The 21,853-nt window shown below is 47.4% G+C and overlaps 1 protein-coding gene across 1 annotated transcript in view; it reads right to left on the reverse strand.

Moving 5' to 3' along the window:
• Positions 1–1,646: 1,646 nt before the first annotated feature.
• Positions 1,647–21,853, reverse strand: part of FBXO21 (F-box protein 21) — a 37,304-nt gene continuing 17,097 nt past the window's right edge. The window contains 5 exon segments of the mRNA XM_032602391.1: positions 1,647–4,124; positions 11,108–11,265; positions 12,573–12,763; positions 19,404–19,536; positions 20,617–20,796. Coding sequence (XP_032458282.1) covers positions 3,937–4,124; positions 11,108–11,265; positions 12,573–12,763; positions 19,404–19,536; positions 20,617–20,796 — 850 coding nt within the window. The 3' untranslated portion in view covers positions 1,647–3,936.

Consider the following 21,853-nt stretch of genomic DNA (forward strand, 5'->3'; position numbering starts at 1 on the left):
CCAAGACTCTATAAATTTTCAGAACTGAAACGCGAGAAGTTAAGGTTGCAGCCAGGCAAAGGGTAAAGACACTTGCGAGGTAGTTGCTGAGGTTGTCGGCAGTCTGGGTGCGGGGAGCTGGGGCTCAGAGGTCAGGTCCCTGGGTTCACAGCCAGGCTCCCCACCTGCGAGCAGTCCGCTCAGGGAACTAGGCGGGCCTACACCTCAGCAGGGGTCAGCGGACTGCAGCCCACGGGCCAGCCGGCCCCATCCAGCCTGTGGACTGTTTCTTCACAGCCCTCTAGCTAAGAATGTTTTTTACATTTTTCAAACCGAAGAAGAATACGTGACAGAGACCTTACACGGCCTGCAAACACATTCACCGCCTGGCCCGCGTCTTGCAGGGTTGCCGTGAGGATTATAAACAGTTGAGGCTGGTGCCTGGCTTAAAGTGAGCACGCAATGCAAGGTAATACCTGCAGTACAGCTGTTAATGTCTCCAAAACCAGACTGTCACAGAGCCAAATTCTGCATTCCTTCTGGGTGAACAGTCTCTCCTTCCCTCCAAAAATCAAACAAAAAACATGAAGAGATACAGCTTGATTATTACGGCCACAAGATGCTTTATCATGAAAAGGCTGCCGGCAATCCAACTTCACTCCCTTGGAACGTGAACGAAGGGAAAGACATGTCCCCCCCCTTTACAGCAAAGGGGCCTGGTGGTAGCGGATGAGAGTCCAGGACATGAAAGCGTGACTCGGTTTAATACCTTAAGAAAGACTCAGACGTTTTAAACGTAGAACGAGACTTTAAGTGGATATTAGAAAATGTAAAACTGATTGAGCAAGAGTATTGATGCTGGTTTTTGAAATAACACGACTTAGCAATGTAAACGCACTTCTGATGGAGAGCTATTACGAGGCTCGGACAGAGACACCACGAAGCCAGCCTTTCAAAATCCGATTAGATGGATCATGTTTTCAAACGAGACGCTTCGCAAGACTGGTCTGCTGGTGACGTGGACTAGGCTTGGGCATAACTGACGTCTCGCTGAGACTGTGTTTCCCAAAGCAGGTCTGCAAACCCTGGGCCTCGGGGATGCCGTGCACATGCAGGTGTGCTGGGGGAGGAAAGTTCTAGGGTCTTAGAAGTTGGGAAGACACCACTACACTCCCCTCCTGGAAAGTCACAAAGTACAACAGCATGTGAAAGGCTCTGAGAAACATCGCAGTGCACGAAACTGGTGACGGCTCAGCTGTGACCATCCCTTTCCGTGTCGTGTGTGACAGCACCACGTGTGACAGCGCTGGGAAGCGGCGCTCAGCGGGACGCTGTGGAAAACGCCGCGTGCGTGCAGCTATCGGGTCAGCATTAACGACACACCAACTCTCACTGCAACTCTCACTTTACAACACGTAACTCGACATAATCAAAAGGCTGCAATCTTTGCGTTACAACCGGACACTCTCAAGATGACTAGCCAGCTCGAAAAATTAACGTTTGGCAGGGAAATCATAACATAAAGGTGCTCTGTCCACTCACTGATGTAAAGAGAAATTCAGTAGAGCCAATTTTTGCATATTTCAATCAGAATGAGAACTGAGAGAGATTCTGCTGTTGTCACGGCTGGGCTTTCTGTTCGGGAACGAAACCCGGCAGGCCATTTGTGTGGTTTCTCTGGATAAGTTCCATTTATTAATCATTGTACAAAAAAATCTTGGCATTCGTTTGAAGAGAAAAGAAGTTACTATACCCAAATATTTAATATTTCAACATTGTGAAAGTTCTACTTTTATAACAGGGGTTTTTAAAGTGGAGATAACGTTTCGAAAAATTTTAAAAAGAAACTTATGATTTATTAGAGTACAGGATCCAAAACACATTTTTAGAAAAATATAAAGTGCCCAAAGACCAACTTACACAGGTGACACAGGCTTCCTGGAGCCAAATGAAGCATTCATGAAGAAACACATTTAGAAACAGTCTAGATACATATTTACAGGGGGTCAGTAAAGGTAAAACCATCTTTCTTGGCTTCGATGTTACTCTAAGAAAAAAGGAAATCAAACCAGAAAACCAACAATTGTAACTCTCAGCATGCGCCACAGATTCTTAGTAATGCATCTCATTAATATTAATGCCATAGTATCTAATTTTCACCTTTAAATGAGAGTAGTGTAAAACCCCCCAACCTCAGACGGGCCGGGTGTTGTGAGTGGTCACAATTTCAAATGCAAGTCCAAATCATCTGACTTTGGATTGGACAGATGAGGAACACGGGTCCTGGACCGGAGCTGATGGGGGCTGGAGGGAGCTGGCTAGCCAAATCCCCATCTCTTTCCCATAACTGCTCAATAGCTGTCACTTGCTAGTAAGTGGTCTCAGGTGGCTTCCCCAAACCTTGGTCATCCCAGGGTTTCCAAAGGGTAAACGAGAGGCAGTCATCAAACATGGTGTGACAATACTGCATGCAAATGGTCAGACAGGCAGCGAGGCGTGGCTGGATCACAGCCCCCGAAAGTCTCATTCACTAGAGCAACTGGAATCTTTTAAACTTAGAGTAAAGTAACTAGGTCCTAACTCCAGAAGTTAGCTGCTACTGGTTAACTACAAGGTCAGCCCGCTGGAGAAGGGACAGGTCGAGAACGGTGGGAGTCCGGAGCCGAGTTAAGACTCGGTACCTTCACGCTCAGGTACCACGAACATGGAAAGGACCGGTGCCAGCAGAGCCTGGCTATGCAGCCGGACTCCCCAGTGGCTTGAGCACAGACTTCCTCCTGGTGCTTTCACAGCAACGGTAACTCGAGAACATGGGCCACACTCACGTCTCCTTTCCCACAGGGCACACGCTCTTAAAATTGGAAATATTCCGTTTATTTCTACCCCGCCACATTCAAAAAGGTCCTGAAGTGATTCTAAGGAAGGACAGGGAGCACGAAAACTCCTCTTTCCTTTTTAATTTCTAAGTTTCATTATCTCTTCTTTTTTCTGGTTATAAAAGTGAAACCTCATTCCCAGGCCTTTGGGGACCACGGAGTACGGTTTCTAAAAGCAGACATTTTAACAGGAGATTGTACTTCCTACTACAAAGAAAACTCATCACTGATTTAAGATCTACTTACAATACTGGAGTAGATTTTTAAAAAAACCCCACTTATTTTAAAGGGAGGAAGAGCAGATGAATGTGGAAAACCCCATTCACAAAGGCTATTATTAATTATGCATTTTCTCAAAGAATTTTATGTAATAAAATAGAAAACTAATAATTCGTAGAGATATGGGCGTAAATCCAAGAGATGAATCCGGAAGGCAAAACTGTGTCATTCTCTCAATTCAAATAAAGAAAAGGATAAATGCCTGAAATCTGTTTCAAGAATTAGAAAAAAATAAATTCCAATGCTTCTGATTACCATTAGTTTGTTAATGACTCCAGAGCTAAGATGCTGCCAAGATCACCTAGAGCTTCAGCCCCGGATCGGCACTAAATTCAGGGTAAAAAGACAGACGATCCTGACTGAGGAGTGCACATATTCCACAGAGAAATCAGAGAGAAGTGACTGCAAATGGACAACCCCATCTGTCCAGCAAATGAAACGTCTGAGACGATGTAGACAGACACAATGGGAAGTGAAGAAAAAGAACGGTTATAAGAGTGTCGACTGTGAGACGTCATGAAGACAGCATGTCACGAACTGTCACCACAGGACAAGCATACAAGCCATGCCACTGAACACAGTGCCTTTCAATGAATCACTAGTGTAGGCGGAGAGCAACATTGTCTTTGCAGCTGGAGGAGAGCACACGTGATTTAAACTTAGTAGGAGGCAATCAGCACTACTTGTTAAGTGGCTTTCCCGGTGGTGTGAATCCAGAGGGATCCGTGGAGACATCTCCGTCCGGAATCCTGTCCTCTTGGAAAATAGCAGCAGCAGCAAAGGTACAATGTCCCCCTAGACTTTACTCCACATTCTCTTTCTTTGCACTGTAAATATTCTGCACCGTTTCATAGACAGACTCCAGATCCTCTGGGTACCGGATTTCTAGCTCTGCGTTCGGGATGTAGTGAGTGCCCGTGAACTCGGAGAAATAGCGTCCGACGTCAGGGTGTGAGATCTCCTGAGGCTCCACGTTATACTCCAAGTTCTCTGTTGGCAGAGAGGCACACGGATATTCTCATTAAAGCTGATTTCTGCAACATCTTTTATCCAGAGACCCTCCTATCACCCGTTCTGAGTGCATTTTTGAGGGGGGGGGGAAAGAAAAGACAGACGTTTATAGAAGTCAGAGGAGGAAACAGGAAAAGGTGGCACGGCGAGGCCACTGGAGGATGGAGCGAGGGAGCTCGGGGTCCTCCTCCAGCTCCGCAAGGAACACAAGTGTTTTCCTTCTCTCTGAGCAAAACTCCAGCAGTCCCTCAGGGTCTGCACACTAGGGGCTCAGCAGGCTTCTCTGACCTGATCCAACACAAAGCCACACGTGTGGGCCGAGGGTGGCCTAGCCTGCTCGGTTCTTGCCAGCGGTGAAGCTTCTGAAGCCGCCTGAGCAGCCGCTCGCACGTCTCTCCCTGTCGTCCTCCTCCTCGCAGTCTGCTACTGGGAACCGCCCTCCCACCACCCCCAGCCCCCTTCAGTGTTTCCAAGGGCGAGGACCCGGCTCACAGGGCTGGCTTGGGGTCCGAGAGGAGGAATGAAAAATGGCTCGTACCTCTAGACCCTACAGGGATATGGGCTGTGGCACCTCTATCATCTCTTAGGAAAACCACACTACCTCCCTTCCGTGTTCCCCGTTTTGCCACTAGAGGAAGCAACAGAAAATAAGACTCCTTTAAAACGGAATGAGAAAAAAAGAGGTGATAATACTTGCGAGGTATTTTAAAGCCTGAAATCCTCTCAGATGGCCTCTTCCTCCCCAAGCTATTTGAAAAACGGCTCCTCCATGGGACCAAGGAAAGGACAGTGTCTCGTGGGCCCTTCCTCACTGGCCATAGAGCCCTGGTCCTAGACTGCGTGTGGCCCCCAGTCAGGAAAGGCCACTCCCACCCTCCATGTCCTGGACCAGAAAGGAGCTGCCCAGGCAGGCCTCCCCGCTCTGACTGCGTCCCAGATCAGTATGAACCATACTTAGCGCCTATTGCCAAAATCAATTCAGGGAGTCTCTGCGCAAGCCTAGCTGATGCGCTAACACCAACAGTGCAGCAGGTTATCTCTTCAACAGCTCGTTAAACATCCTGAAACGCATGTTCAGGACCTTCGGTGCCCTCCACCCAGAGTACACAGGATAAACACAAGCGCCTTTCGGAAGCCTGCCTGTAACAGATGTTTGTCTTTCAAAAGAGGGGGAAAGACTTTGTAATCCAATCTGTAACTTTTTTACAAGATGGGAGGATTTAAAGAACTTTTGTGCTTGTAGTTGTTTTAGGCTGTTTATTCAGCTACAATTGGGGATGTATCAGTTTGAGAAAACAACACCTTTATGGACATCACATACCAATCACAAGCAAAGATGAACATTCAGACATTACCTCAGCATCGCTTAGGAGAGCAAAAAATGTAGCAACAATCTAAATGTCCAACTGCAGGTCACTATGTAAATAAACGATGGCACATTAATTCAGCAAAATCCTAGACAGCCAGGAAAACGAGCAACCTGTTGTCAAGACGTTATGGGGGAAGTGGGAGGAAAAACACATTATCACTTATAAAAAGCCAGGAAGACCACATACCTGCGTTGCTACGTGACATGCACATACAGCTACACATTTTACGTGAACTCCTTTAAGCTGGGCACGTACGGCGCGCCAGGCACCGCGGGAAGTGCACAGCCTCCAGCTCACAAGGCTCCACGAAGAGCTCTGGTCACACGCCCTCTTGCGGCCGAGCTGACAGCAGCAGGAGTGAGGACCCTGCCCAAGGATTCAGCCGGGGCTCAAACCCAGACGGCCCAGTTCCAGGGCTACGGAAGCAGCTGAAGAGAAGCGTCCCCGTGCACTGTCCCGCCAGCAGAGGTCAGGGAGGAGGGGCTGGGATAGACCAGAGGGGCGGGCCACGGCTGCCTCAGAAGGCAGGCTGTGGGGACGGTGCTCTATTGAGCTCTGACCTCTCCCTACTGTTACCACCAGAGCTCTGGGGATGGTTTTACTTCCTTCCTTACATTTATTTTCAACAAATTTTGAAAAACAAAAAAACCAAAAAGCTGGATGCTTTAAAATGCCACTGGCTGAGAAAATCTGCTGTCTTGCCCCCTCCCCCAGTGAGCGATGAGTCACGGGCATACCTGCCTTGGGGAGGCACACGGGGATGCAACCACGGCCTGGGGCCTGAACCTGGCCAACTGCCTTCCCCTGTCGGCTGTTCTTGCCCCAGAGATGTTCGATGGAGGGCAAAGAACCTGGGATTACCCCCGAGAGATAAAAGTCCGTTTGGTCCTCATCCGGGGGCCATTCTGCTTCTGACAGGATGCTCGGCAACGTCTGAAGACATTTCTGGTTGTCATGATTGGGGGCTGCTGCCGGCATTGTGTGGGCAGGGGCCAGGGTGCCTCTAAATCAATGCACAGGACACCCCCCAACACACAGCTGTCTGAACCAAAATGTGCCCAGAGCCTGCTCTGAAGAAAGCCAGACACATGTTTCAATATCACTTCTCTCCCTCTCTTTTTCTATGTATCCTGAAGCAGCAGCTTGGTGTCAGCTAATGCTTGGCATCTGAGTGTTGGTAGGAGGGCAGAAAGGTCACAGTCAGGTCATGATCACGTGTCTGTAAGGACAGCACGACTGGGCAGCTGCTGCAGAGAATTCTGAACGTGGGCCCCAAACAAAGAGGCATGAAGAGTACGGAGAGAACGTTGGGGAAGCCAGGAAAGGGGTAGTGACAGTCCACGAGGGAGCTCACAGCCCCGCTCTTGGCTGTTAACCAGGAACATGGACTGAATTCAGTGTTTATCTACCTGGACTCCCAGCAAAACAGGAAAAATGTAGTCATAAAGGAAACTTTTTCAAGAAAAAATAAAACACTGAAGTTGACAACTAAGTATTATGAGGGGAAAATAATTCCCAATCCACTAAATAAGTTTTAAAAAATTTTGAAGAGGAATAAGAAATCTAAGTGATACAAAACTTAATAAAGAGCAAAATATTAAACAGGGACTACTTAAAAGTCCTGGAAAAATCTTGGGAAGAATTTGATTCCCCTAAGATTTTCAGAGAAATGTGTCTGCTTATTTTATTTAAAAATTTCAGCTACCCCAAAATACACGAATACATTCCTGTAAAAGTCTGGAAACAGTACCCATGAGTCCTCTAGGGGCGCCTATCGGCCCCTCCCCAGAGGAAGCCACTATGACTGTGAGTTTTTCTAGTCCTTCTTTTATGAACATACACACATGTAGCTAAATATAATTATACGCACTCAGAGAAGATTCCATGCTGCCCTACGTGTGCTCATTCCTATCAAACATACCGTAAGCATTTACCTGCAGCTGGTTTATTAGGTTGCAGCTCAGCTTCCCGAAGTTTGCATATACCCCCATTTACCAGACAAGTCCCATGAATGACACTGCTTTGCTGTCATAACAAAGGGACCACAGGCCCCCTGTGTCAGTGCGTCTCCAGTGGAGGAACCGAGGGGAGAAGTGCCAGGTCAGGGGAGATAGAGCACTTGAGATTTTGACAATTTAAGAGGGAGCCAAACTGCCCTCTGAGACGGCTGAAAATTTACACTGCAGCCCTGACGCGGGGAGTCCTCACACCCTTGCCAGCACGTGCAGACCGCCACAGACCGTGTGTGCTCATGCTGGGGGGGAGGGGGGGATGGTGGAAACTTAGTTTGGAAGTGGAAGACCAATTATGGGAAAGGAAACTGACACTGGGTGAGGGCACGCCACGGCCCAAGTGTTCAACCAGGTGCTTTACCATCATACACGGAAGACATGTAAAAGCCAGGTTTTTACACCACAGCTGAATTCCTGACCTTCCAATATGGGCAGCTGGCTTAAATTCAGAGCATCTGTGACAGTCGTTTTCTTCAGTACTAAGAAGTACGCAGGGAAGTTGAGACAGGAGTTTCTGGTACCAAGAAAATATTAATACTAAAGCACGCCCCCTAGTGGGAACAAAAATTACAAACATGCAAGATGCTGTATAGCCCGTTAGCATATTGAGGGAAAACTGAATTGTGCAGACTAAAAGTATTTGAGGATGGCATGCAGGTATGTGGTTTATAATTCACTCTTCAACTCTCTGTGGAGAGCGAAAAAACAGAAAAGCATTCATCAATGGGCTCTGCCCAGATTACTAGGATCACTGGAGCCAGAGGCTGAAAATTTAGATCACGAAATAGTTTAAAAGCAAAATAACTTAATGCACATATGTTAACCCAGAAATGTTCAAAACCATATTTAAATTAGTGCTTTTAAAATTTACCCTCTCAAGGTCGCTCACTGGCTAAATGTGGGCTAATTTGAGAATAAAATTGTTCCAAATGATTATAACACATTGACTAAATAAAAAATCCAGGAATCTATGGGAGGAGAGGGGAAGGAGAGAGGGGGAGAGAGCGAGGGAGAGAGGAGGAGAGGAGAGAGAGGCGAGGGTGGGGGAGGAGAAAAGAGAGAGAAAGAGGGGGAGAAAGAGGGGGAAGGAGGGCAAAGCTCTTGTTTGCAGAACTCGAGGGAATACCCGCAGTAGAAAACCACCATTTTGCAATTCTCACATCATGATTTAGGCAAGAAGAGCCAATAGGTGCTAAAACAAACATAAGGATAAAGGTTATTGGGGAACAGGGTACAGCCAGGATGCCCCAGTTTGACCCCATGGATTTCCTGTTAACTTCAGAGGGAAAACTGTCCCTTATAGCAAGTCACCATCTTAGCCAATGACCACACTCTGCCTCACTAACAGTGGGACACGGAACCCCACGGTCTCTGGACGAGATGCAACGTGACGCACACAGCACCTGAGAGTAAGCACGCCAGCCAAAACCAGCAACCTGATCTAACCAAACCCGGGCTTAACTTCCAGTTTACAGACAATACATAGACAAAGAAACAGTAAGACAAATCCAGAATGTTAGACAGTTTACAAGACAACCAGCCCAGACTCTTCAAAAAGTCAAAGTCTTGTGAAAAAGAGAAAAAACATAAGAAATGAGGAACGGTTCTTTACTAAAAGAGACTACAGAGACATAATAACTAAACACAGTGCCTGAATCTTGTCTGGATCATGATTTAAAAATGAATAAACACGAACCTATAAAGTTATTCTTGTGAGAATTGAGAAATTTGAATATTGAGTGAATGTTAGATATTATGAAATCATTTTTATTTGTTGGGTGTAATGTTGTACCTGTGGTGATGCAGAGAAATGTCCTTATTCTTAGAAGATGTATGATTAAGTATTTAGGTCATGTTATCTGCGATATTCTTTCAAATCAATTTTAGAGTGTGAAACTGACAAGCAGATTTTTCTTTCTTTTTTTTTTTTTTAACAAAGTCATTACAGTATTCTGACTGTAAACCTTACAGCTCATGTTGACCTAAGGTAAGATTAGGATGAATTCCTGAATCTTCTACACAGACACTAGACAAGTTCAGAACACCTTAAAACCAAATACCCAGCTTCACCTACTCTAAGAAGCCCATTTTAAAGTTAATATAAATGTTTCTAGAAACCCAAATATCAGATACTCAAAGTCTTGATATCAACTCCACGTAACGGGCAATGAGTGTACAAGGTGAAGGTGTAGACACAGACCCCAGTGTTGACAACAAGACAATTTCCTCTGTGCTCGTGACTTGCCCTGTGACGCGCAGTGGGAAACGCTCACTGAGTGATCAGTGGCGGGTGCAAACAGTCCGAGAATCACTCAGCAATTTCCAAATAACTTGATTTTTAAAATCTGTAGTATAATTTTTTTTTTATCTGACAAAGCTTTTTAATAAAATCCCTGTCAGTGCCTTCATCTGACAGGGGGTGCACATCGCCCCCTCTGATAACTCCCCTTGTACTGACGGAGGTTAGGTGAGCTGTGGTCTCAATAAAGGGAATTTCTCTTGCATACGCTCCTCTCCCAGCTTCTAATGAATTAACAATGATTAATATGAAACTTTTCTAGTCTTTTCGGTACGTCTGAGATTTTTCTGCATCCAACATTTCTATTATTGGATTTACCAGAACACAGTATCAACTTAGGTCAAACATGACGCTTTAGGTGAGACGCAAAAAGCTGCAGCACGATGGTTACGGGGAAGGCTCTATGCCAAGCTGCCTGGCCGCATACTCCGTAAGTTAAAATTTAAACATCTCTATGTGCTTCAGTTTCCCTGTGTCTCACATGCGCACGACGATGATGATGACGACGGTAACTACAGCTCTCAAATGGAGCTAATGTACGTTAGAAGGCTGCTGTCACAGAGCAGCACTATGTTAGCATTTTTTTTTTTTTTTTTTTTTTTTGTTAGCATTTTTATTAATAAAATGAACACTGTGAATGCCTTGACAGGCAGGCATGCGATAAATTCATCTCACTAAATGGAGGGACAAAGAAGAGGAGAGCCCTGGGCGAGCACCTGTCAGGGCTGGCAGTGACCCCAAACACCTACCAAGCACCTACCTGTTGTTGCCTCTCCCAGGTGCCCTCAGAGCCAGTGCTGTGAACTGCAGTTCCCACAGTGGCCACTGGGGGCGTCTCTGGGGGGAGCACAGCTAACTGGCTGTCAGTCTCAGTGCTCGGGTGGCTCCCCCAACAGTGCCAATCGGTGCCCTCCAGTTCAGACAGGCAGTATGAGCAGGGCACAACTGACCCTCCTTGCCTGCAGGAAGCCAACGGCAGTGCCTGGGAAGCAGGACTTTGACTGGCAGAGGCAATGACCAATCAAAACAGAGGTTGGCAACAGCCTGGAACAGGGTCCTGGCTGCGGTGGTGACGGGGGGGGGGAGACCCTGGGGTGGTGACTGGGTAACTCGTGGTATGGCCACACCAATGCATACCCACCCACGTTTAGCTGAGTACCAGCTCTGATGAGGTTAACAGCCATGGGACACCTGTCAACTCTGAACAGACTGACAGCCTGTGCCTGCAGAATCTGAGTGCTCAAATGTGTGCTTCAAGTACAGACAGTACCAGCTACTTACCTTGGGCGGCATATCTACAGGACCCGTCCTCCACCAGAACATTATAGAAAGGCTGATGATGGCCGTGAGGCAGGCTGTGGACGTTCATGTTTCGAATCCACTCATGTCCCATCATGCAGGTGGGGTCCCAGCCATAGATGACACAGTTATAGCCATACCTAATTAACATAAGAGCAGTGGCAGATCAGCTCCCTGGGGCCCTGTCATGGCAGCTATGAAATATAGAGACAATGGCTTGGCTTCTCTGAAACTTACATTCTTAGAGATACACCTGCTTTTACTCCATGCTAAATCAATTTTACTCCTGCCTCTCTTTATAAACCCCTCTGATTATCTATCTATCTATCCATCCATCCATCCATCCATCCATCCATCCATCCATCTATGGTAGGACAACTGAGGAAACACAAACTTTCACCAGATATTTGATGAGGTTAACGAACTGATGATTTTCTTAGATATGACAACAGAATGGTAAAGGTGTCTTTTTAAAAAAGTGAGCCCTTACCGTTCAGTGTTACCTACCGAAATAGCTACAGAGGAAAAGGACCTCTGGTATTTGCTCCAGGGAGGAGGGGGAGGGGGTGAAACAAACTGTATGATAACTGTTGAAGCTGGACATGGGAACATCACCTGGTTCGTAATACTCCTCTCTCTACTCTTACATATGCTTGAAATTTCCACAACAAAGTTAAAAAAAAAAAAGAATGTAATAAAAGAATGGAAAACACTAGCCAAAAACTGAGAAAAGATATTTGCAACTTATCTGCATATAGAGACTAATACACAGAATAAAGAAACTGCAAATCAGTAAGACTAACAACTCAAATGAAAAGCAAAATACCTGAAGAGGCAGTTAATCAGAGGAACCTGAATGGCTAGTAAATGCAGGGAAAGAACCTCAATCTGGGTGGTAACCAGGGAAATGCAAATTAAAACCACAATGAAATGCCATTTGCCATTTACCACATAAGTGCATTTTTAAAGGTCTGGCACTAACACAAGATGGCGAGAATCAAACCTCTCAGGTCCTGGCCTGCTGGTGGGATGTAAATAGGTACAGCTGCTCTGGAGGCAGTTTAATTTTGCCTCATCAATCGGCCGTGTCCAAACCCCGGGACCCAGCAAGTCCCTACCACCCTCAGATCCAAGGAGAGCGAGACCACTGGAGAGAGTGAGGACGACGAAGAGAGGAGAGGAAGAACGAGGCTGACAGGGCTTCCATCCCCCACGGAGAAGGGTCACTACACATAGTAGAAGAGCTCCCCGTTAGGAAAGCAAGTTGCTTCTTAAAAAACAAAAAGGTTAAAGATATGGTTCGGCCTTCGGTCCTCGCTGCGATGGGCCTCGGTCGTTGCTGCATCGGGTCAGGTCCCCTCCAGGTGCACCCCCGCTGCTCCGAGAAGCGGGGCTCACGGCGCTGTGTCCTCTGCAGCCCGCCGGGGGCGGGCGCCGGGGCACTCACCTCTTATGCTTCATAATGAGCCCAATGGCATAGCAGACGTCTCTGTGCTTCTCGTGGGAGCGGAGCTTCACCTCCACGCCCACCTCCTCCTTCTTCCGCTCAATGTGCTCCAGCGTGTGCTGCACCAGATAGCCCACCGCCCCGTGCTGCCCGGGGTCTAGGGTTTGGATGTGCTGGAGGATGTCAAGCACCTTCAAGACAAGACAGAAAGACTAGGAGATAATATTTTCATTTAGGCCTTTTCTTTTTCCTGGCAAGGGATTTAGACCTATGTAACCTGAGGAAGGGCAGCGAGGCGAGGTGGGCTGACGGCCCGTTACTCCACAGGCTCTCACCCTGTCGGCGCTCTGTACGCCCAGAGTCACTTCACGTGCTGGGGACTGGCCCCGGCATCCAAATGGAGCCAGCGTGAGTGGGAGGAACTCTTTGGAAACACGGGGACCGGGGTCCGCACAGGATGGGGACGCGAGGGCCTGTCGGACTAGGTGAACTCTAACAGCTTCCAACATTCTTGGTGAGTGGGGGGACTCGATTTCTTACATACGGACAGGAAACATTTTCAACCTGCCACTCATGAATTGAGAGGAGAGAGAAATGTGAAACTGCTTCAATGGTGGTCAAGAGGCTGAGTGACAGACTGGCCTCAGTGCTGCAGGAGAGGGGAAGGGGTCACGGGGAGGGCACTGGAGTGACAGACGCAAATCAGCACAGTCCATTTATGATGCTACCTGTGAAGAATGAAGATGTGCGGGGCAGGGTTCTGAAATCCTACTGGTCGCTTCAGTGACTTCAACTCACGGCGGAATTCAGCGTTCAGGCATACAGGGCGAAAGCCCGTCTCCCCGCAATTAATGTGACTAGCTGGCAGAGAAGCACTGCCTGACCCCAAGGCTCTGCTCTTTCTACTCCACCCAGTGCCTCTACGGAGAAACACAAGCTCAAGGAAGGCTAACACACGTGAACAATCAGCAAGCCCCGCGTGCTCACAGCTCAGCCGAGGGTCTGTGACACGGGTCTCCTCCCACTTACGGATGCTGAGCAGACAGAGCAGCCGGACTCCAGCCCCGGATCAGTCAAACGTGCCGTTTTTACCCTTGAATTAATTTATTCACTTATCAAATAATGATTAGTAACTGCCCTATTTCCTGATACATTGTGAGCCTATAAAAGTGTCGTGAAAACTACAGCTTTATGCAATGTAACATATTATTTTAAAAGCCAATCTTGTCTTCCAGAATGAGATTTGCAGGATCTCAATATTTGCTGAATACTTATTCTCTGCTGGTCACTGTGCCAAGCCTGTCACATTTTTTACTTCATTTAATCCTCCCAACTTGAAGGTCAGCAGTCCAATCACTGCCAATTTCAAGAGGAATCAGACGCAAACAGAGCCGCTCTCCAGGCCAACCTATATAACCGCATCAGGACATTGGATTTACATCAACAGCGTGATTCCTATTTAACCTAAACACATGAGACCTGCAACAAATTTTTATACTCGACTTAAATCACTCAAATCTCCCCCTTGAAAGACTCGTTCTAGCTGCAGCCGGAAAATCTGCTCATTCTGGACTTCACCCTTGACCCCCGCCTCAGCAACAGAAGGCCCTGCTCCTGTCTCAGCCTTACTCCACTCGAGCACAGCAGTCGTGGCAGGTATCTTCTTGCTTATTCGATTTTACCCTTTAACGGAAAACAATCAACTTACTCAAACAGTAGCACTGCGCTTAGGCGCCTCCCCACCCTATTCACAGCAGTGTGTGCCCTCACCCAAAACGACATTAAAAAATTGTCGCCTTCTCCACTCCCAGCCAGTTAGGCCTAACAATGGTAACAACTGGCATCAACCGACCCTATATAGCATTCTTGCACATGTTCACACATGCTTTTTTAAGGCCATACTATTCATATGCTCCGGATCTATTATTCACAGCCTGAACAACGAACAAGATATTCGAAAAATAGGAGGCCTATTCAAAGCCATACCTTTCACCACAACAGCCCTTATTATTGGAAGTTTAGCACTGACAGGAATGCCTTTTCCTCACTGGCTCCTAAAGGCCTGATCACTGAAGCTGCTAACACATCTTATACCACTGCCCGAGCCCTGCTAATAACTCCAGTCGCCACCTCCCTCCCAGCCGTCCCAAGTGCTTGCATCCCCTTCTGCGCACTGCTAGGACCCCCTCACTTCTCTCCCTTAACCTCGATCAATGAAAACAGCCCACTCCTAATTAACTCCATCACACTTCCTACTAATTGTGTTTTTGCTGGATTTATTATCTCCAACAACATCCCCCCAACAATGGTCCCCCTAATAACCATGCCCCCATACCTAAAATTAACTGCCTTTACAGCGACCATCCTGGGCTTTGTACTAGCACTTGCAATTAACCTTAACGCACAAGACTTAAACTTTATTTACCCCTCAAATATCCTCAAGTTTTCTAGGCTTTTAGGGTACTTCCCCACTACCATGCACCGTTTACCTCCCTACCTAAACCTATCGTAAGCCGAAAATCAGCATCCTCCCTCTTAGACTTAAACTGACTAGAAAATATTTTACTGAAAACCACACCCCTTATTCAATTAAAGCCCTCCACGCTAGTTAAGCAACTTGCCTGAGGTCATGGGGTTATGAAGACGTGCAGTGAGGATGTGGACCCAGGGCTGACTCGCAACCCCAGGTCTCAGTCACCTTCACATCAAAGCAGGAAGAGGAGTATTTTAATTGACTGTTAGGAACATTTTCAAACACATAAAAAATGGACAGAGTGGTATAACCCCAAGTAGCAGACCCAGCTTCAACCAGTACCAGCCAGGAGCCAATCCCATCCACTTGCCACACCCCGCAGTGGCCTTGTAATGTAGGGGACACTAACAACAGTTGTCCCTTGTAGCTAAAAGCATATGATTTCACAGTAAGCTTCTTGTGTTCCCCTCTGCAGTTCCAACTAGTTACTGCTGACAACTTTTCTATAGACACAGCTTCCCCTTTGTTCCTGGCAGCCCCTTCCCACCAGATAAGTGAAACATACATAACGTGGAATCTTCAAAGCATAAAGGAAGTCTTGAACTCAGAGCATCAGAGGAGGAGATAAGGTTCAGGGATGATTACTCCCGTCCTTCCCTTGGTGTGTGGATGATAGGGTGAAGGGAGAGGGCAGAAACGGAGAAGGCACCATGAGATGTGCCCAGTGTGTTTCCAAAAGCCGTGCTGACAGTGGGGCACCATGACGTCTACAGCTAAATGCCTAGGCCTAGAATCCCAAGAGCCCACAACCTTCAGAGTAGAGATCTTGGAACAGGGGCGACTACTGCACATGACTGGCAACTTGCTCTGTAAAGGGCCCGAAAGTAAATATTTTAGGCTTTGTGGGCCGGACGGTCTCTGACTCAACTACTCCCCTCTGCCGCTGTGGCTGAAAAGCAGCCAGAGACAGTCCGCAGACATGGACACGGCTGTGTGCTGACAAAACGTACTCACAAAGCCAGGCGGCTCTGGGCCCAGGGGCCAGAGTTTGCGGACCCTGCTCTGTCCTCTTAACTGCAGGTTTCCCCCGACATCTCTCTGAAGCTCTTGGCTCCAACCTCTGGACATCCACTTCTGTGGGCTCTTCTACTTTTGGGACTTCAGCTACTAGATGCTGATGCCAAGAGCGCCCACCAAGCGCGGTACTCCATGGCTCCAGGTCATGCCAATCAAACTCAGCATATCCCAGACGGAACACTGTCTCCTACCCCGAAACAGGTCAGTTCCCCACACACTTCAACTTTTAAAGTGGCCTCCCTTATTGGAAAATTGGGATATTCTCTTCGAGCCTCCTTCCTTGTTCACAGCTAACGAATTTCTGTCATTTCTTAATCATTCATTCAAATAAAATGTTGTACCTACTGGGTGGCAGGAATTGTGTTGAGAGCAAGGGGAATAGCTACAGTAAAGAACGAGATGTGGTCCCTGACCTTCAAGAGCACGGTCTCGTGCGTGGTTAAGCAGCTGTGAGACACTCCGCACAAGCTTTGTGGAAGGGCGAGCTCAGGGCCGTCATGGTGCAGAGGGGCAGGGAGGGGTTTCAGAGGCAGGAGATCAGAGATTCGGGAGCTGCTGACCTACAGATGGTAACTGAGGTTAAGGAGAGCTGGTGAGATCACTGAGGGGAACTGTGCACAGTAGAAAGAAGTCTAGAAACTACCCCACAGTGTAGAGCCTTAAAGGGAGAGACAAAGGACAGCAACTAGCGAGAGCCTGGGAAGAGGGGACCAGAATCAAAGGAACAGTGTTTTGAGTGGGGGGATGACCTCCAAGTGATCAAGAAAGATAAGGAAAGACAGGTGTCCACTGGATTTGGCAACAAAGAGAAAGGTTTAGCAAGAAGGCATCATGGGCTTCCAGTTCACGTGGGGGAGGGCTGGGAATGGAGCCCCATGCTCTGCGCAGTGCGGGGGAGGCGAGGGGGAGGCCATCACAAGGACCCTGGCCAGGCTGGGAGCAGAGAGGTAAGGTGGAGCCACAGGCAAAGCCGGGGGCTGTTGTCGGAGGCTTCTCCTTCTCTTTTTTCAAAGATGAGGGAGACCTGAGTATGTTTAATGCTGACAGTAGAAGTAGAAACAGGGAGCTGCAGATACAGGAGAAGAAATAAAGGAAAACTTAGTAGTCCAAGGACAGGCAGCAGGTTGGATCCAGAGCACACGGAGTTTTGCCTTGGAAGACTGAGGGACATCTTTTCCACTGAATGTGGAAAATGGAGGGAAGGGATAACTACGGATCGGAACGAGGATGTAGGTTTAGCAAGAGGAGTAGAAAATGCCCTTCTGTTGGCTTCTTCAGAAACAATCTCGCCTTGGCCCTGGTCCACAGGGTTCAAGCGTGTGGGTGGGCTGTGAATCTGAACACCTGATGCCATCAACTTCTGTGCGGGAGACCTTGGCAAACTACTTAACTTTTCTCAGTGCCTCGGTTTCATTGTTTGTAAAAGGGCAAAAAACAAAACAAAAGTAGCCACCCCAAAGGGCTGGCAGAAGGTACTGGAGGTGTGCAGCACTGAGCTCTCCCAGCCGTCCCCACCACTGGAGGAACCTACTTCCCTGTGCTCTGAAATCGTTCCCCGGCCTTCTAGGGCCACCTCAAACCCTTTCTCCGGAAAGGACCCTTTTCTAACTGCTTCCGCATCCCCTGGAGCCTTCCTCGCTTTGGGCCCCAGCTCTCCTCCACTGTCGTGGGGTCCTTCCTGCAGTTACAGCACAGTTCATGGAGGCGAGACAGTTGCCACACATGGGGAAGGAGCCACTTTCCCTTCCTGAGCTTAGATGCAGGGAGCGTCTAGGTGCCTGACCCCAGCAGCCCACGAATGGTCATCATGGGGAAAAATGTTCTGCGTGTGACAATTCTGGAACTTGTTCCGGTGACATCTGCTTGGAAGGAAGGCAATTCTGACCATCTGAGGAGGATACCAAGGAAACTCCCCCAGAGGTAGCACAGGAGCCCTAAACTGAGCCTGTCCTCAAAGGGAAGGATGCCAGGGCTTCTACAGACGTTCCTCCCAAAGGCGATGTCAACCCTACTCCTTCTAAGGCTGATATGTAATTTAAGTACAGAATCTACTTATGAGGAACCATGCTTTGAAACCATGGCTGATGTGTAATTTAAGTACAGAATCTACTTATGAGGAACCATGCATTTTACAAATTATCATGAAATTCCTGAACTAATGTACAGTAAAAAGTGAAAGGAATTAGTTATGTATATCCTGGTATCAAAAATAAATCAAGTAAAAAATAAACTATTCAATTCTGGACAAGGTCGTGGGAAGCAGGTGGTGACCTTGGTAGAGAGCCTAGTGTTCCAGTAACTCTTCTATCGCATCACATGGGTGTCCTGGGAGGACAGCCACTGCCTGGGCTGTAGATGACATCTGAAGACAGGGGCTCAGGGATTTTCCTACTGACGCACCCTTTCCTAGAACTACGGTAGATCTTTGACACTGTGAATAAATGAGGCAATGTATATCTAAGCAACGGTGAGTCACTGAGGTTATTTACTTTCTCAAGGAAGATTTTACCACTCTCTAGTGACAGGGCTGATGATTTTATGGTGATGTTCCTGTGAGAGCTTAGAATTCAAGTCTCTCACCCGGCTGTCTAAACAAAGTAGACTATTAGCATATTCCCATGGCCAAGCAAGGGCATGATGGGGACGAGCAGCTGCTCCTGCACTGTGCTGCATGGCTGGAAGCATACATGTGCTGCACCCGCAGCTCTTGAGGAGTGGTGCCGACCCCAAACATGGTGGCCTCTGACAGAGCTTCCTGCTGGCCAAAGCGGGCGTCACAAACCTGAGAGAGCCAAGTGGAACAGTAAAACCCAACAGTTTCCAAAGGCATAAGCAGTCCTAAAAGCATCCAGCAGCTGGACCTGAACACATCTAAGATCTCACTTTCCTATGCCATGCAGGGCTATTTACATGTGGTCAATTTAGTTGCTAACAGCACAGCTGGAGGATGAATATGGAAACTTCTGCTTCCCCTTGAGAAGGGTGGCTTGGGGAAAATACATCTTTGGGGCACCAGTGGGTGAGAGGTAGGGCCGAGGCCTTGTGGTTCTGGGAATTTAAGGCACTGATCACAGAGAGAATGGGCAATTCCTGGCAGGATAACTAATTTTTAGTAGAATAAAAGGAGACAAAAAGTTAAATCGATGGGTCAACACCAGGAGACTGTGAATAAATCTGTGTTTATCCTCCAGGTTAATACAAGGATAAACTTGTAAGCGCTGCCTCTCAGCTAGGATTTCCCTCTCTAAGGCAGGTGCAAAGCATCAAAGTAAAATAATTACCTTCTCTGGCCAGATGCCCAGGTGGAAGTAGAGCCTGGCTTGGAGAAGGAGGAGCTGCACCTGGTCCGGGTACATCGCCAGGTACAGATCCAGGGAGTCCCTCAGGAGCTGGTACGACTGGTCGATGCCTTCCCTGTGGGGAAAGAAATCTGTGTTTTATCCTGTTTGCTTCCGAGCTAAGACCCTCTTTTTCAAGGCCCAGATCTTAAAAGTAATGGACACAAATCCCACACGTTCTCTGATTCTGATACTTCCTCTCTTCAGCAAAGTTACAACACTCTTAACAAAAAAAGATACACAAGAAATAGAAATTTCGTACTCCACTAAGTTAAAATCGTAACTGTTTTCCTTACAGAGTCACCTTGATAACACTGTACATAAATTAAAAATGGACTCTGAATAGGTGGAGGACTATTAGGTCAGTGAAACTCTTCTAGATGACACTACAGCGGTGGGTACACGTCATTACATGCTTGTCAAAATCCACAGAATGTACACCATCAACAGCAAGCCCAATGTAAACTTGGACTTGGAGTGATAATGGCGTGCCAAGGTAGGTTCATCAACTGTAACAAACAGCCTGCTCCCGGGAGGGGGTTGCTGAAATGAGGGAGGCCGTGTGTGTCCAGAAGCAGGGGGTAAACGGGAACTCTCTGTACTTGCGGCTCAGTTTTGCTGTGAACCTAAAACTGTTCTTAAAAAAATAAAGTTTATTTAAAAAGAAATTCTGCCATTAGGCAGAAAACTAATACTCCAATCTATAAATTTCTATTTTCCCCGTAAGACAATTTTCCTTGGACTCAGAAGCAAGACTGTTTCATACTTTTGTTTGTCCTCTTACCTAAGTGATAGAAAGGTATAAATTCAAAGACAGCAAAGCACTAGGAGGTGAAAAATACTTGTTGCCAGTCTAAAATATTCTTGTTCCTGGAGAATGCTTTCAGCATTTATAAAAGAGAACTCGCCCAAGTCCACTGCAAAGATCTCGAAGAAAAGTCACTCAGCACATCTTAAGTCTGGATAGCATTACGTCAAGGGAACCAGTTTTTTCCCATGGTGGGTAGATAGCTGCAGCTGTCCCAACTGTGCCACAAAGCATCCGCTGCTTCTCTGTATCACAGGTAGGCTCATTAAATAAAATTCTCTGTAAGGTAATTTGCACCTCCAAAGACGCACACGCCGCGGAAGTACTGGAAAACCAAGAAAACCTTACCGCTTTCCCAGGCTTAAAAGGTTTCCCACCATTCGCTGTAACACCTTCTTTACGTTCACCACCCCATACAGCGCTGCAGTCACATGCTGGCCGATCAGGTATTCACATTCTTTCACTGTCAGCTGCTTGCCTTTCCCAAAAGCATCTATGTAGATGTAGTCAAAGATGTCCAGGGTTGCCCTATCCAAAGAGCACACGTAGTGAGTCGTATCTCAGATTAGAGCTGAACAAGTCAATATTTAAAACCCCGTAATAAGTAGCTCAAATCAGAGAATGAATGCTAACACAGTGGCATTTCTACTGACAATATCAAGGCCTTGCCCAAAGTCTGAGATCTGACCTGTATGCACACGCTGCTGTATTAAGGCTGCAGTGCACTGACACTAGAGAAATAGCCCTGGTTTATGCCATTCAATATAGTTAGAGAGATTTACTCTAAAACTCACTGCCAGGCCTACCTATCAGAAGTCTGGTTGAGAGAAACATTTCTGGAATGCCTGAGCCAGTCTATTAATTTCACAGAGTAGCAGCAGTTAACATCTGTGGATCCCGGGCCCCTTGAGGCCGTGATGACAGTTATGGGGCCTGGGGCCACAAGGATTCTGGCCTCAGCTCTGCAGATGCGCTCGGGAGGCTCAGGCTGGGACCCTGCTCCAGACCCCGGAGAGCTGCGTCCCTGGCCTCCACCTCCCACTCCTCCCATGGAACCGCCCTCCACGACCCGCGCTCTCGCACGTGGGGGTGGCCCACGCCGAGCCGGGCCGGTAGGCGGTCACATAAGCAGGTTCTCACCTCAGGACCTCTAACGATACTGTATTCACCCTACGAGGACTCCTGAGGGATTGAGGTGGGACTTTGTTTCAGGGATAGCTGTGTTTTTTTTCTTTGAGCAACTGTTTCACTTTGATAGAGACTTTCTCTTCGGCAGCTAAAAAGCCCAGTCAGATTTCTTCTTTGAGTCGTATTAATAGCCTGCCTTTAGCAAGACATATATAATTGTTCCAGAAATAAGGAATGCCCTTCAACCCTTTTTTTGGGTCTAGGAGAACCACACAAATGCACACAAGTTTACAGGCAAAAATCCTAAGCAAAGTATGAGCAAATCAAACACAGCAAATGTATAAAAATCCACATGAGTAAGTCAGATGCTCCTTAAGAATGAAAGGAGGTCTGAACGCTAAAACATTTCACCACATGCAGACTAAAGGAGAAAAACCACATCCTATCTGTAGACACA

This window comes from Phocoena sinus, chromosome 14 (genome assembly GCF_008692025.1).
Source record: "Phocoena sinus isolate mPhoSin1 chromosome 14, mPhoSin1.pri, whole genome shotgun sequence".
Classification (NCBI taxonomy): domain Eukaryota; kingdom Metazoa; phylum Chordata; class Mammalia; order Artiodactyla; family Phocoenidae; genus Phocoena; species Phocoena sinus.